At 43.6% G+C, this 15,255-nt stretch overlaps 1 protein-coding gene across 9 annotated transcripts in view; it reads left to right on the top strand.

Moving 5' to 3' along the window:
• The window catches only part of LOC124134935 (probable peptide/nitrate transporter At3g43790), a 53,192-nt gene extending 38,810 nt beyond the window's left edge, over positions 1-14,382 (top strand). For all 9 annotated transcript variants that reach the window (XM_048396036.1, XM_048396037.1, XM_048396038.1 and 6 more), the window contains 7 exons: positions 1,214-1,370; positions 2,623-3,135; positions 3,988-4,094; positions 4,562-4,680; positions 4,790-4,863; positions 5,610-5,771; positions 13,669-14,382. In XM_048396036.1, coding sequence (XP_048251993.1) covers positions 1,214-1,370; positions 2,623-3,135; positions 3,988-4,094; positions 4,562-4,680; positions 4,790-4,863; positions 5,610-5,771; positions 13,669-13,852 — 1,316 coding nt within the window. In that variant the 3' untranslated portion in view covers positions 13,853-14,382. The remainder of the gene's footprint in view (positions 1-1,213; positions 1,371-2,622; positions 3,136-3,987; positions 4,095-4,561; positions 4,681-4,789; positions 4,864-5,609; positions 5,772-13,668) is intronic.
• Positions 14,383-15,255: the final 873 nt, after the last annotated feature.

Raw genomic sequence — 15,255 nt, 5'->3', positions numbered from 1 at the left:
GGGACAGTTGGGGATGTTTCTTTGCGGGGACAGTTGGGGATGTTTCTTTGCAGGGACAGTTGGGGATGGTTCTTTGCGGGGACAGTTGGGGATGTTTCTTTGCGGGGACAGTTGGGGATGTTTCTTTGCAGGGACAGAGGGGGATTTTTCTTTGCGGGGACAGTTGGGGATGTTTCTTTGCGGGGACAGTTGGGGATGTTTCTTTGCGGGGACAGTTGGGGATGTTTCTTTGCAGGGACAGTAGGGGATATTTCTTTGCAGGGACAGTAGGGGATGTTTCTTTGCGGGGACAGTTGGGGATGTTTCTTTGCGGGGACAGTTGGGGATGCTTCTTTGCAGGGATAGTTGGGGATGTTTCTTTGTGGGGATAGTTGCGGATGTTTCTTTTCGGGGATAGTTGCAGATGTTTCTTTGCGGGGACAGATATACAATGTGTAGAATTCAACACAATTGAACTTTTTCAATTTTCATAATGTCATCACAGATATGGAACTTTGGCATAAGGCACCACAACTATGTGCAGACCGGGTGGTGATGGGTTCAGATTTCATATTTTGGTGTTGCAACCATACCCCTGTTACATTACACCCCGAATCTCTTAATGGTGAGTGAGTTAGAATGGTTTTGTGCCGCATTTATCAATATTCCAGCAATATCACAGAGGGGGACACTAGAAATGGGCTTCACACATTGTACCCATGCGGGGATTCCACCCAGGTCTTCAACGTGACGAGGAAACGCTTTAACCACTGGGCTACCCGAACGCCACGCATATCAACTAACGAGAATGTTGTAAAAGCGGAAAACGCAAGCCGAACCGAGATCCGAGCAATACCTAGAATCAGATCCGATATTGAATCTAATGTGTATGAAATAGCCATAAAGGCTAATATGTAGGGATACTATACTGAACAAAACAGTTAGGGATCATTAATATTTTTTGGGATGTGTTTTGTAGTGAAGACTGGGCGCACAATTTCATATATAATATCCCCCAAACTAATTACGATCTCCACCTTTTTGTATCAGTATAATTGGGTGACTGGCACACATCGTGTATGATATGTTTGATGTTAGATTTATATTGCAACTTTGACATGTAAAGTTTTGATGATTGTGATTATTACGATTATGATTTCCGATTATTTAATAATTTATAGTGATATGTTACTGTGGTATGAAATTCCACTCACTCACTCACTCACCTTCACAGGGTACCTGGCATCCCCGGTGGTGAAGTACCCAGCAACATTCCCACCTGGGTTCTTCACGCGCTTCCCCTACATCATCCCCGCCACCGTCACCTTCGTCGTCAACGTTCTTGTCTTCCTCGTGATCGCTTTCAAGATGAAAGAGACGCTTCATTGCAGGTACCGTGAGGGATACTCTCTAACCTTCCAGTGTCAAAGCGGCTACTCCGTAACCTTCCAATGTTTTTGTTGGTAATCTCTAACCTTCCAATGTTTAGTGGATACTCTCTAACCTTGCAATGTTTTGTGAGTACTCTGTAACCTTCCAGTGTCAATGCGGCTACTCTCTAACCTTCCAATGTTTTGTTAGTACTCTCTAACCTTCCAGCGTATAAGCGGCTACTCTCTTACCTTCCAATGTTTTGTTGGTACTCTATAACCTTCCAGTGTCAATGCGGCTACTCTCTAACCTTCCAATGTTAAGTTGTACTCTGTAACTTTTCAATGTCAATGCGGCTACTCTCTAACCTTCCAATGTTAAGTTGTACTCTGTAACTTTTCAATGTCAATGCGGCTACTCTCTAACCTTCCAATGTTTTGTTGTACTCTGTAACCTACCAGTGTGAATGCGGCTACTCTCTAACCTTCATGAAGCGGATAATCTCCGAAACCAATATTTGGCATGCACTCTCGAATACGTATAGTGTGTACTCTCTAACCCGTAATTCGCTGTGCAGCTGCAATTCGCTGTGCAGAGTTGCGTCCCCTGGGCACACAAGAAACCTGTGATCGTGGGTATACATCCCGGCTTTGGGTTTCAACAAAGTGATAAACGCCTGAAACCTGAATCACTTTAGGCTTTTCTCAGCAATTACGCTGACACAACGTGATACAACTGGAAGGATGTCAAAAGCGGCGATAAACCAGACTCACAGATAATTGCACTTACATAACAACGTGAATGCACGTGTGTGTGTGTGTGTGTGTGTGTGTGTGTGTGTGTGTGTGTGTGTGTGCGTGTGCGTGTGAGCGCGTGTGTGTGCGTGTGCGTGCGTGTGTGTGCGCGTGCGCGTGCGCGTGTGTGTTGCTTGTACTAGTCAGGGATAATGCCGATTTTATCTTCTTAGCCCACTGAGATACCATGCCGCGGTTTAACATGAATATCCTACTCAGACATGTGGTATACGGACTTCTTGTTGGACCAGTCCTTGTTTTAGCCCCTTAATGCCGAGCGCCAGACAGGGTAACAACAAGTACAATCTTTTAACGTTGTTTGGTATGGCGCGGCCGAGGATCGAACTCCCGACCTTCTGCTCTCCGGGCGGACGCTCTAGAACTAGACCACAGAGGCAGTCATGTATTTATGAACATTGATATGACAAATGTAAACCTATTCATCAAAAGATGCTGCACACATACCTTATGTTTTCAGGGATATCGTGACGCACATTGCTGAAAAGGAGCCTCTTCAAGATGGCGGCCAGATTAAAAATGGATGTCGATGTGATTACCTCAAACGTCACAAATCTCACAATGACGTCACCGAGTCATATCACCAGCCTGACATATCAACAAATAACGGTTCTTTAGGTACCGATATCAATAAATTATCTCACACTAACGAAAACAGGTATACGGATATCACAAATTGCAACGAGCGTAAGAACAAAGTTCAAAACGACGCCAGTACTGCTCGACTCTATTCGTCTGTGCCTAATATATCATGTATTAGAAATGGCGACTCTGTGATTATGTCCGACGAGAGGCAATGTACGTGTTTTATGTATAATCAACGGGTGGGTGACACAAGGACACTAACAGGAGGTGATGTGAAATGGCGTTCCTCCTCTGCTCATCAATTTGAATCTGACAGCGAGAAGAAGACGTGTCAGAATTCAGGGATCTGGGTTGCGGTCCAACAGAGTGCCTTGGTTACAAACATGAGGTAAGTCAGGGAACTCGCTGTTGTTGCAATCGTGGTTGTGAAACTGTTGCCAACTGGTTGGTCATACCCTGTTGTTGTTAATGATTTGTTTATGAAATTTGTTAGTTCGACCCCGTAGAGAATGGATAGATAGAATAGCTGTAAAGGCTTGGCCCTTGTCTCTGTGTGTGTGTGTGTGTGTGTGTGTGTGTGTGTGTGTGTGTGTGTGTGTGTGTGTGTGTGTGTGTGTGTGTCTCTTTCTGTGTGGCATTCCGGGATGCGTGTCTGTATGTGTGTACGCATGCGTGCGTGCATAGGCATTGATGGTATTTAATATTTTTTTGTTCCAGGTAAAATGTTTGTCCCAAATTTAATAGTACTCAGAACGTGTTGGGTGTCCTGAAATTAAATTGTCTTTTAAAATAATATTACATTGTTCGGCTCCCCCTTTCACAGACAATTCGAGAATACATCAGCAACTGTAGCTCATGTTGGCCGACTAGAATGTGTCATGGCTGTCATCCTTATCGCTGAATACCTTTATCTTTATCAAGTTATAATATTAATTATCATAAACTACACGCAATAAACAGCCCGTGAAGATCCGGGTAACAACAGGTCTTCAGCAACCAATGCTTGTCGTAAGAAGCGACTATCGGGATCGGGTAGTCAGGCTCTGACTTGGTTGATGCATGTCATCGTATACCAATTACTTGGGTCGATGCTCATGATATCAATGACTAGATTGTCTTGTCCAGTCTCAATTATTTACATCCGCTGTCCTATAGCTTGAATATTGCTGAGTGTGGCGTAAAAACAACATTCACTCATGTCAATGTCAATGAACAGACCTAATTGTTGTCATTTTCGTAGACAGAAAGATGTCCGCGAGTCGGTCATTCTCTTCACGGTTTTCTCCTTCGCCATCATCGGCTTTGAAGACGTCTTCAACGTCTGGGCTTCCACTGAAAGACGTTTGGGTAACTATGCCAATAAGTAGGATTTGTTCGTAGACGATTCCTGATAATCCATGTGGTATATTTTTATATTTCGCTACTTTATTGACAAAATTGCATGGCTGACAAACAAAGGACTGTGCGGAGCTCAACAGAAGGGAAACAACTACTTGTAATCGATCAACCTCAATCATAGACATAAAAGCAACAAAACCCTTTTCATTATCACAAGAGTCCATAGCACGATTCCAACCATATCATAAGCATGCTGTAATAAATCCCTATGAAATAGCGACGATACCATTCAGTTGAATCCCTGTTTGGCACAATCCACGTGATTCGGCCACTTTGAGATTGGAAAATATTGTGAATTAAAATGCAGCAAGGTCATGTTAATTAGTTTAGCCTGTTAATAACAGCAGGAGAAACGGATGGATGTTGTCATTTTCAATGATTATTATGTTGACGTTGTTTGTTGCTATTTGCTACAGACGGGCTTGGGTTCAGCACGGACAAGATCGGAACGGTCCTGTCCATGGTGGGAATCCCGTTGCTGCTGCTGCTCATCTTCATCTTCTCAACTCTAGTGAGACACTTCGGCATCAAGAAGGTGAGTAGCCAGCATTGTCATCAACGCTCGTCGGGACTATTACATTTTATAAACCGCATTCACTAGCAGCAATATTTTCTAATTTTGATTTAAATCGATCCTGTTTCAGACATACATGATCTGTTCCTTCGTCATGGCGGTGTCCGTGACGGCGTGTCCTGTTCTTCATCTGTTGTCTGACAGGTGAGTCGCAGTTCCAACCAACGGACCTGGCTTACAATATGTCCTTGGTCTTCCCCTAATCTTTGGACCTTCAGAAAGATCAGCTGTTAGGTGGGGTGAGGTGAAATTGAGTTTAGCGTCGCGTTCAAGATACTGGTATAGCAACGTGGTTGCACGTGTGTGTGTCATGTTGCTGCTTGTACTTGTGCGGACTTTAAGATGCCAGTCCACCCAAATGCCATGCCGTAGTTTAACATGGATAGCCCACGCAGACACATTATACAGCCGACCAGTCCTTGTTTCATCCCCATAATGCCAAACGCCTCGCATGGTAACAAGAAGTACAATTATTTGACGTCTTTTGCACAGATCTGATGGAGGCAGTTCCGCCCCATTAGGGAAACCGATGTTAGTATATGGCGTCAGGGCTTACTGTATGGTTAACCTTCTTGGTAATTTGTGTGTGTGTGCAAGTTAAGTTTGAACATTGTTTCAATGATATCATGGCGGATTGTTTCAATGTACAAAGCCAAAAACGAGGCAGGACGTTTACCATTTTGTTGAAACCAATGAGTTCAGGTGCCTCTGATTATGCGTCTAAGGGTGTCATCACCATACCCGTGCTCGTGGATATCACTAAAGTGGTAAACGTCTGAGGCCTGCATGGCGTCGGGCCATCATTCCACACCAAGCTGACACGCCCTGATATAACTGAAATGCTGTTCAAATCACCGTAAAACCTAAATGGCTGACTCCCATGTTTCCAGACCTAATGTGCTGTGGCCGGTGATGCTGCTCATCCTCATCCCGGAGAGGCTCTGCGCCAGCTGCTGCTTCTCCGCCACCGCCCTCTTCATCAACAACTCAGTCACACCCGAAAATGCTGGTGCCGTTAATGGCATCGGCATGACGTTCACTGCTATTGCAAGGTTAGTTTGTCCATCACTGTGGTTCATTATTTAAACGAAGTCGATCATAAGCGTCAAAGATAAAAAGTGGAGTACTTCAGTCAACAATTTGTTATTAACACATAATTTGTAACAAGATCTGGTCCGAAAAACAAAGAAAAGTTAGGGTTGATTTGTTCAGCTTCTGTTGAACAATATTATTTGATAGGTTTGTCTTGGATCATTGTCATGGAAATGATTATGGCAACTGATCAACTGAAGTGAGGATTTCGAGATCTCTGAAAAGAATTAGATATTGCTTTGCACAGAACTGATGGATAGGACTTTTTGGGGGGATGGCATGTTTTCCAGTGATGGTTGTTCCATCACACACTGCAATGTTCCTGTATTTCAGAACCTTGTACTCTTCATCCATACCTCCATCACACACTGCAATGTTCCTGTATTTCAGAACCTTGTTCTCTTCATCCATACCTCCATCACACACTGCAATGTTCCTGTATTTCAGAACCTGGTACACTTCATCCATACCTCCATCACACACTGCAATGTTCCTGTATTTCAGAACCTTGTACTCTTCATCCATACCTCCATCACACACTGCAATGTTCCTGTATTTCAGAACCTGGTACACTTCATCCATACCTCCATCACACACTGCAATGCTCCTGTATTTCAGAACCTTGTACTCTTCATCCATACCTCCATCACACACTGCAATGCTCCTGTATTTCAGAACCTTGTACTCTTCATCCATACCTCCATCACACACTGCAATGTTCCTGTATTTCAGAACCTTGTACTCTTCATCCATACCTCCATCACACACTGCAATGCTCCTGTATTTCAGAACCTGGTACACTTCATCCATACCTCCATCACACACTGCAATGTTCCTGTATTTCAGAACCTTGTACTCTTCATCCATACCTCCATCACACACTGCAATGTTCCTGTATTTCAGAACCTGGTACACTTCATCCATACCTCCATCACACACTGCAATGTTCCTGTATTTCAGAACCTTGTACTCGTCATCCATACCTCCATCACACACTGCAATGCTCCTGTATTTCAGAACCTGGTACACTTCATCCATACCTCCATCACACACTGCAATGCTCCTGTATTTCAGAACCTGGTACTCTTCATCCATACCTCCATCACACACTGCAATGTTCCTGTATTTCAGAACCTTGTACTCTTCATCCATACCTCCATCACACACTGCAATGCTCCTGTATTTCAGAACCTTGTTCTCTTCATCCATACCTCCATCACACACTGCAATGCTCCTGTATTTCAGAACCTTGTTCTCTTCATCCATACCTCCATCACACACTGCAATGTTCCTGTATTTCAGAACCTGGTACTCTTCATCCATACCTCCATCACACACTGCAATGTTCCTGTATTTCAGAACCTTGTACTCTTCATCCATACCTCCATCACACACTGCAATGCTCCTGTATTTCAGAACCTTGTTCTCTTCATCCATACCTCCATCACACACTGCAATGCTCCTGTATTTCAGAACCTTGTTCTCTTCATCCATACCTCCATCACACACTGCAATGTTCCTGTATTTCAGAACCTGGTACTCTTCATCCATACCTCCATCACACACTGCAATGTTCCTGTATTTCAGAACCTTGTACTCTTCATCCATACCTCCATCACACACTGCAATGCTCCTGTATTTCAGAACCGTGTACTCTTCATCCATACCTCCATCACACACTGCAATGCTCCTGTATTTCAGAACATGGTACACTTCATCCATACCTCCATCACACACTGCAATGCTCCTGTATTTCAGAACCTTGTTCTCTTCATCCATACCTCCATCACACACTGCAATGCTCCTGTATTTCAGAACCTGGTACTCTTCATCCATACCTCCATCACACACTGCAATGCTCCTGTATTTCAGAACCTTGTACTCTTCATCCATACCTCCATCACACACTGCAATGTTCCTGTATTTCAGAACCTTGTACTCTTCATCCATACCTCCATCACACACTGCAATGCTCCTGTATTTCAGAACCTGGTACACTTCATCCATACCTCCATCACACACTGCAATGTTCCTGTATTTCAGAACCTTGTACTCTTCATCCATACCTCCATCACACACTGCAATGTTCCTGTATTTCAGAACCTGGTACACTTCATCCATACCTCCATCACACACTGCAATGTTCCTGTATTTCAGAACCTTGTACTCGTCATCCATACCTCCATCACACACTGCAATGCTCCTGTATTTCAGAACCTGGTACACTTCATCCATACCTCCATCACACACTGCAATGCTCCTGTATTTCAGAACCTGGTACTCTTCATCCATACCTCCATCACACACTGCAATGTTCCTGTATTTCAGAACCTTGTACTCTTCATCCATACCTCCATCACACACTGCAATGCTCCTGTATTTCAGAACCTTGTTCTCTTCATCCATACCTCCATCACACACTGCAATGCTCCTGTATTTCAGAACCTTGTTCTCTTCATCCATACCTCCATCACACACTGCAATGTTCCTGTATTTCAGAACCTGGTACTCTTCATCCATACCTCCATCACACACTGCAATGTTCCTGTATTTCAGAACCTTGTACTCTTCATCCATACCTCCATCACACACTGCAATGCTCCTGTATTTCAGAACCTTGTTCTCTTCATCCATACCTCCATCACACACTGCAATGCTCCTGTATTTCAGAACCTTGTTCTCTTCATCCATACCTCCATCACACACTGCAATGTTCCTGTATTTCAGAACCTGGTACTCTTCATCCATACCTCCATCACACACTGCAATGTTCCTGTATTTCAGAACCTTGTACTCTTCATCCATACCTCCATCACACACTGCAATGCTCCTGTATTTCAGAACCGTGTACTCTTCATCCATACCTCCATCACACACTGCAATGCTCCTGTATTTCAGAACATGGTACACTTCATCCATACCTCCATCACACACTGCAATGCTCCTGTATTTCAGAACCTTGTTCTCTTCATCCATACCTCCATCACACACTGCAATGCTCCTGTATTTCAGAACCTGGTACTCTTCATCCATACCTCCATCACACACTGCAATGCTCCTGTATTTCAGAACCTTGTACTCTTCATCCATACCTCCATCACACACTGCAATGTTCCTGTATTTCAGAACCTTGTACTCTTCATCCATACCTCCATCACACACTGCAATGCTCCTGTATTTCAGAACCTGGTACACTTCATCCATACCTCCATCACACACTGCAATGTTCCTGTATTTCAGAACCTTGTACTCTTCATCCATACCTCCATCACACACTGCAATGTTCCTGTATTTCAGAACCTGGTACACTTCATCCATACCTCCATCACACACTGCAATGTTCCTGTATTTCAGAACCTTGTACTCGTCATCCATACCTCCATCACACACTGCAATGCTCCTGTATTTCAGAACCTGGTACACTTCATCCATACCTCCATCACACACTGCAATGCTCCTGTATTTCAGAACCTGGTACTCTTCATCCATACCTCCATCACACACTGCAATGTTCCTGTATTTCAGAACCTTGTACTCTTCATCCATACCTCCATCACACACTGCAATGCTCCTGTATTTCAGAACCTTGTTCTCTTCATCCATACCTCCATCACACACTGCAATGCTCCTGTATTTCAGAACCTTGTTCTCTTCATCCATACCTCCATCACACACTGCAATGTTCCTGTATTTCAGAACCTGGTACTCTTCATCCATACCTCCATCACACACTGCAATGTTCCTGTATTTCAGAACCTTGTACTCTTCATCCATACCTCCATCACACACTGCAATGCTCCTGTATTTCAGAACCTTGTTCTCTTCATCCATACCTCCATCACACACTGCAATGCTCCTGTATTTCAGAACCTTGTTCTCTTCATCCATACCTCCATCACACACTGCAATGTTCCTGTATTTCAGAACCTGGTACTCTTCATCCATACCTCCATCACACACTGCAATGTTCCTGTATTTCAGAACCTTGTACTCTTCATCCATACCTCCATCACACACTGCAATGCTCCTGTATTTCAGAACCGTGTACTCTTCATCCATACCTCCATCACACACTGCAATGCTCCTGTATTTCAGAACATGGTACACTTCATCCATACCTCCATCACACACTGCAATGCTCCTGTATTTCAGAACCTTGTTCTCTTCATCCATACCTCCATCACACACTGCAATGCTCCTGTATTTCAGAACCTGGTACTCTTCATCCATACCTCCATCACACACTGCAATGCTCCTGTATTTCAGAACCTTGTACTCTTCATCCATACCTCCATCACACACTGCAATGTTCCTGTATTTCAGAACCTTGTTCTCTTCATCCATACCTGCATCACACACTGCAATGTTCCTGTATTTCAGAACCTTGTTCTCTTCATCCATACCTCCATCACACACTGCAATGTTCCTGTATTTCAGAACCTTGTTCTCTTCATCCATACCTCCATCACACACTGCAATGCTCCTGTATTTCAGAACCTGGTACACTTCATCCATACCTCCATCACACACTGCAATGTTCCTGTATTTCAGAACCTGGTACACTTCATCCATACCTCCATCACACACTGCAATGTTCCTGTATTTCAGAACCTGGTACTCTTCATCCATACCTCCATCACACACTGCAATGCTCCTGTATTTCAGAACCTGGTACTCTTCATCCATACCTCCATCACACACTGCAATGTTCCTGTATTTCAGAACCTGGTACTCTTCATCCATACCTCCATCACACACTGCAATGCTCCTGTATTTCAGAACCTTGTACTCTTCATCCATACCTCCATCACACACTGCAATGCTCCTGTATTTCAGAACCTTGTTCTCTTCATCCGTACCTCCATCACACACTGCAATGCTCCTGTATTTCAGAACCTGGTTCTCTTCATCCATACCTCCATCACACACTGCAATGTTCCTGTATTTCAGAACCTGGTACTCTTCATCCATACCTCCATCACACTCTGCAATGTTCCTGTATTTCAGAACCTGGTACTCTTCATCCATACCTCCATTACACACTGCAATGTTCCTGTATTTCAGAACTTGGTACACTTCATCCATACCTCCATCACACACTGCAATGTTCCTGTATTTCAGAACATGGTACACTTCATCCATACCTCCATCACACACTGCAATGCTCCTGTATTTCAGAACAAGGTACACTTCATCCATACCTCCATCACACACTGCAATGCTCCTGTATTTCAGAACAAGGTACACTTCATCCATACCTCCATCACACACTGCAATGCTCCTGTATTTCAGAACAAGGTACACTTCATCCATACCTCCATCACACACTGCAATGCTCCTGTATTTCAGAACATGGTACACTTCATCCATACCTCCATCACACACTGCAATGTTCCTGTATTTCAGAACATGGTACACTTCATCCATACCTCCATTACACACTGCAATGCTCCTGTATTTCAGAACATGGTACACTTCATCCATACCTCCATCACACACTGCAATGCTCCTGTATTTCAGAACATGGTACACTTCATCCATACCTCCATCACACACTGCAATGCTCCTGTATTTCAGAACCTTGTACTCTTCATCCATACCTCCATTACACACTGCAATGTTCCTGTATTTCAGAACATGGTACACTTCATCCATACCTCCATCACACACTGCAATGCTCCTGTATTTCAGAACCTGGTACTCTTCATCCATACCTCCATCACACACTGCACTGCTCCTGTATTTCAGAACCTTGTACTCTTCATCCATACCTCCATCACACACTGCAATGCTCCTGTATTTCAGAACCTTGTACTCTTCATCCATACCTCCATCACACACTGCAATGTTCCTGTATTTCAGAACCTTGTACTCTTCATCCATACCTCCATCACACACTGCAATGTTCCTGTATTTCAGAACCTGGTACTCTTCATCCATACCTCCATCACACACTGCAATGCTCCTGTATTTCAGAACCTGGTACACTTCATCCATACCTCCATCACACACTGCAATGCTCCTGTATTTCAGAACCTTGTACTCTTCATCCATACCTCCATCACACACTGCAATGTTCCTGTATTTCAGAACCTGGTACACTTCATCCATACCTCCATCACACACTGCAATGCTCCTGTATTTCAGAACCTTGTACTCTTCATCCATACCTCCATCACACACTGCAATGTTCCTGTATTTCAGAACCTGGTACACTTCATCCATACCTCCATCACACACTGCAATGCTCCTGTATTTCAGAACATGGTACATTTCATCCATACCTCCATCACACACTGCAATGCTCCTGTATTTCAGAACCTGGTACACTTCATCCATACCTCCATCACACACTGCAATGTTCCTGTATTTCAGAACCTGGTACACTTCATCCATACCTCCATCACACACTGCAATGCTCCTGTATTTCAGAACCTGATACACTTCATCCATACCTCCATCACACACTGCAATGTTCCTGTATTTCAGAACCTTGTACTCTTCATCCATACCTCCATCACACACTGCAATGTTCCTGTATTTCAGAACCTGGTACACTTCATCCATACCTCCATCACACACTGCAATGCTCCTGTGTTTCAGAACCTTGTTCTCTTCATCCATACCTCCATCACACACTGCAATGTTCCTGTATTTCAGAACCTGGTTCTCTTCATCCATACCTCCATCACACACTGCAATGTTCCTGTATTTCAGAACCTGGTACTCTTCATCCATACCTCCATCACACACTGCAATGTTCATGTATTTCAGAACCTTGTACTCTTCATCCATACCTCCATCACACACTGCAATGTTCCTGTATTTCAGAACCTGGTACACTTCATCCATACCTCCATCACACACTGCAATGTTCCTGTATTTCAGAACCTGGTACACTTCATCCATACCTCCATTACACACTGCAATGCTCCTGTATTTCAGAACCTTGTTCTCTTCATCCATACCTCCATCACACACTGCAATGTTCCTGTATTTCAGAACATGGTACACTTCATCCATACCTCCATCACACACTGCAATGTTCCTGTATTTCAGAACCTGGTACACTTCATCCATACCTCCATCACACACTGCAATGTTCCTGTATTTCAGAACCTGGTACACTTCATCCATACCTCCATCAGACACTGCAATGCTCCTGTATTTCAGAACCTGGTACACTTCATCCATACCTCCATCACACACTGCAATGCTCCTGTATTTCAGAACCTTGTACTCTTCATCCATACCTCCATCACACACTGCAATGCTCCTGTATTTCAGAACCTTGTACACTTCATCCATACCTCCATCACACACTGCAATGTTCCTGTATTTCAGAACCTTGTACTCTTCATCCATACCTCCATCACACACTGCAATGCTCCTGTATTTCAGAACCTGGTACACTTCATCCATACCTCCATCACACACTGCAATGTTCCTGTATTTCAGAACCTTGTTCTCTTCATCCATACCTCCATCACACACTGCAATGCTCCTGTATTTCAGAACCTGGTACACTTCATCCATACCTCCATCACACACTGCAATGTTCCTGTATTTCAGAACCTGGTACACTTCATCCATACCTCCATCACACACTGCAATGTTCCTGTATTTCAGAACCTGGTACACTTCATCCATACCTCCATCACACACTGCAATGTTCCTGTATTTCAGAACCTTGTACTCTTCATCCATACCTCCATCACACACTGCAATGTTCCTGTATTTCAGAACCTGGTACTCTTCATCCATACCTCCATCACACACTGCAATGTTCCTGTATTTCAGAACCTGGTACACTTCATCCATAACTCCATCACACACTGCAATGCTCCTGTATTTCAGAACCCTGGCGCCTGCTATGGGTGGAAGTGTCTTTGCCTGGACAGTGAGTGAAGGATCTGAGATTGGTCCACCATTTGACGTCAGTTTCGCTTTCTTTCTGTTTGGGCTGGTGTTCTGGCTGACGATCCTCATGTGCTTGGTGCTGCCCGAGAGACTCAACAGACAGAAGAAGATACCATCATAATGCATATCGGGGGTCAAATAAAAGGTCGCACCTGGAGTGTTCTCTCACCCTCAAACTGCCATGCCCCTCTTGTGGTGTGTAGAGAGCAGAAATGCAGTCAGGCATAATAAATAATAAATATCTTAAAAGCCCTGGAAAGCCATGTTCTGCCCAAACATAGGTCAGGACACTTTAAATCATCCAAGCGAAGGACAGCAGTTTTGAGCATTCAATTTTGGGTAGCCCTACCCTGGTACGTACATAGACTATGTATCAGCGTCCAGTGAATTTTGGCTGAAATTATTCCACCTTTAGTCAGATACAATTAAGACACAAATTTCACACTGTATTTAAGATCGATGTATTACGTAAAACACGTTGTTTCCAAGGCAGCAATATTTTATATTTTATAATTTTATAATTATTGTTTTAATCTGTATTCTGTTCCACTGAAATACAGATGATGCAGATTTCTCGTGCAGTGAACTCTGTAAAATCATTTTATCCACACGTCTGTATATATTATTTCGAAGATTAAACATATATTTCGATTTCTCTCGTCATGTTTTATCATAAAATGTATATATATTGTGAGCTAAGGTTAAATGGGGAAAGCCGGTTGTTCTGGCAAACCAACACGCATAATCAGTTCGAATAGGGGATACAAAACCCACGACCGTAGCGTTCTGGCAAACCAACACGCATAATCAGTTCAGTAGGGGATACAAAACCCACGACCGTAGCGTTCTGGCAAACCAACACGAATAATCAGTTCAGTAGGGGATACAAAACCCACGACCGTAGCGTTCTGGCAAACCAACACGCATAATCAGTTCGAATAGGGGATACAAAACCCACGACCGTAGCGTTCTGGCAAATCAACACGCATAATCAGTTCAGTAGGGGATACAAAACCCACGACCGTAGCGTTCTGGCAAACCAACACGCATAATCAGTTCGAATAGGGGATACAAAACCCACGAGCGTAGCGTTCTGGCAAACCAACACGCATAATCAGTTCAGTAGGGGATACAAAACCCACGACCGTAGCGTTCTGGCAAATCAACACGCATAATCAGTTCGAATAGGGGATACAAAACCCACGACCGTAGCGTTCTCGCACCCCTAAGGGACGCAACATCGAATTGTGACTAGACTAGACTAGACTAGATATTTTTCGTTATTCGTTTCTATCAAAATTATATGTTTTTAGAGACTGAGCGCTGGCCCGTACGACTGATTCCGTCAAAATTATCGTCTATCTCTCGCTTCCGTGGTTTAAACATTTGAATGGAGGAGGCGTTGCACAGTACGTGGGAAGCACTGCCATACAATCGCAAACATATATTAGACATTCCAGAATGTTCGTTTGTTCAGTTTTCAAGATTTTAATCGAGAATTGTGTCAACATATTTTCAATGGTT

This window comes from Haliotis rufescens, unplaced genomic scaffold (genome assembly GCF_023055435.1).
Source record: "Haliotis rufescens isolate VD_foot unplaced genomic scaffold, xgHalRufe1.0.p SCAF_15, whole genome shotgun sequence".
NCBI lineage: Eukaryota > Metazoa > Mollusca > Gastropoda > Lepetellida > Haliotidae > Haliotis > Haliotis rufescens.
Note: the sequence above shows the minus strand (reverse complement) of the source record. Positions and strands in the feature narration are given on the sequence as shown.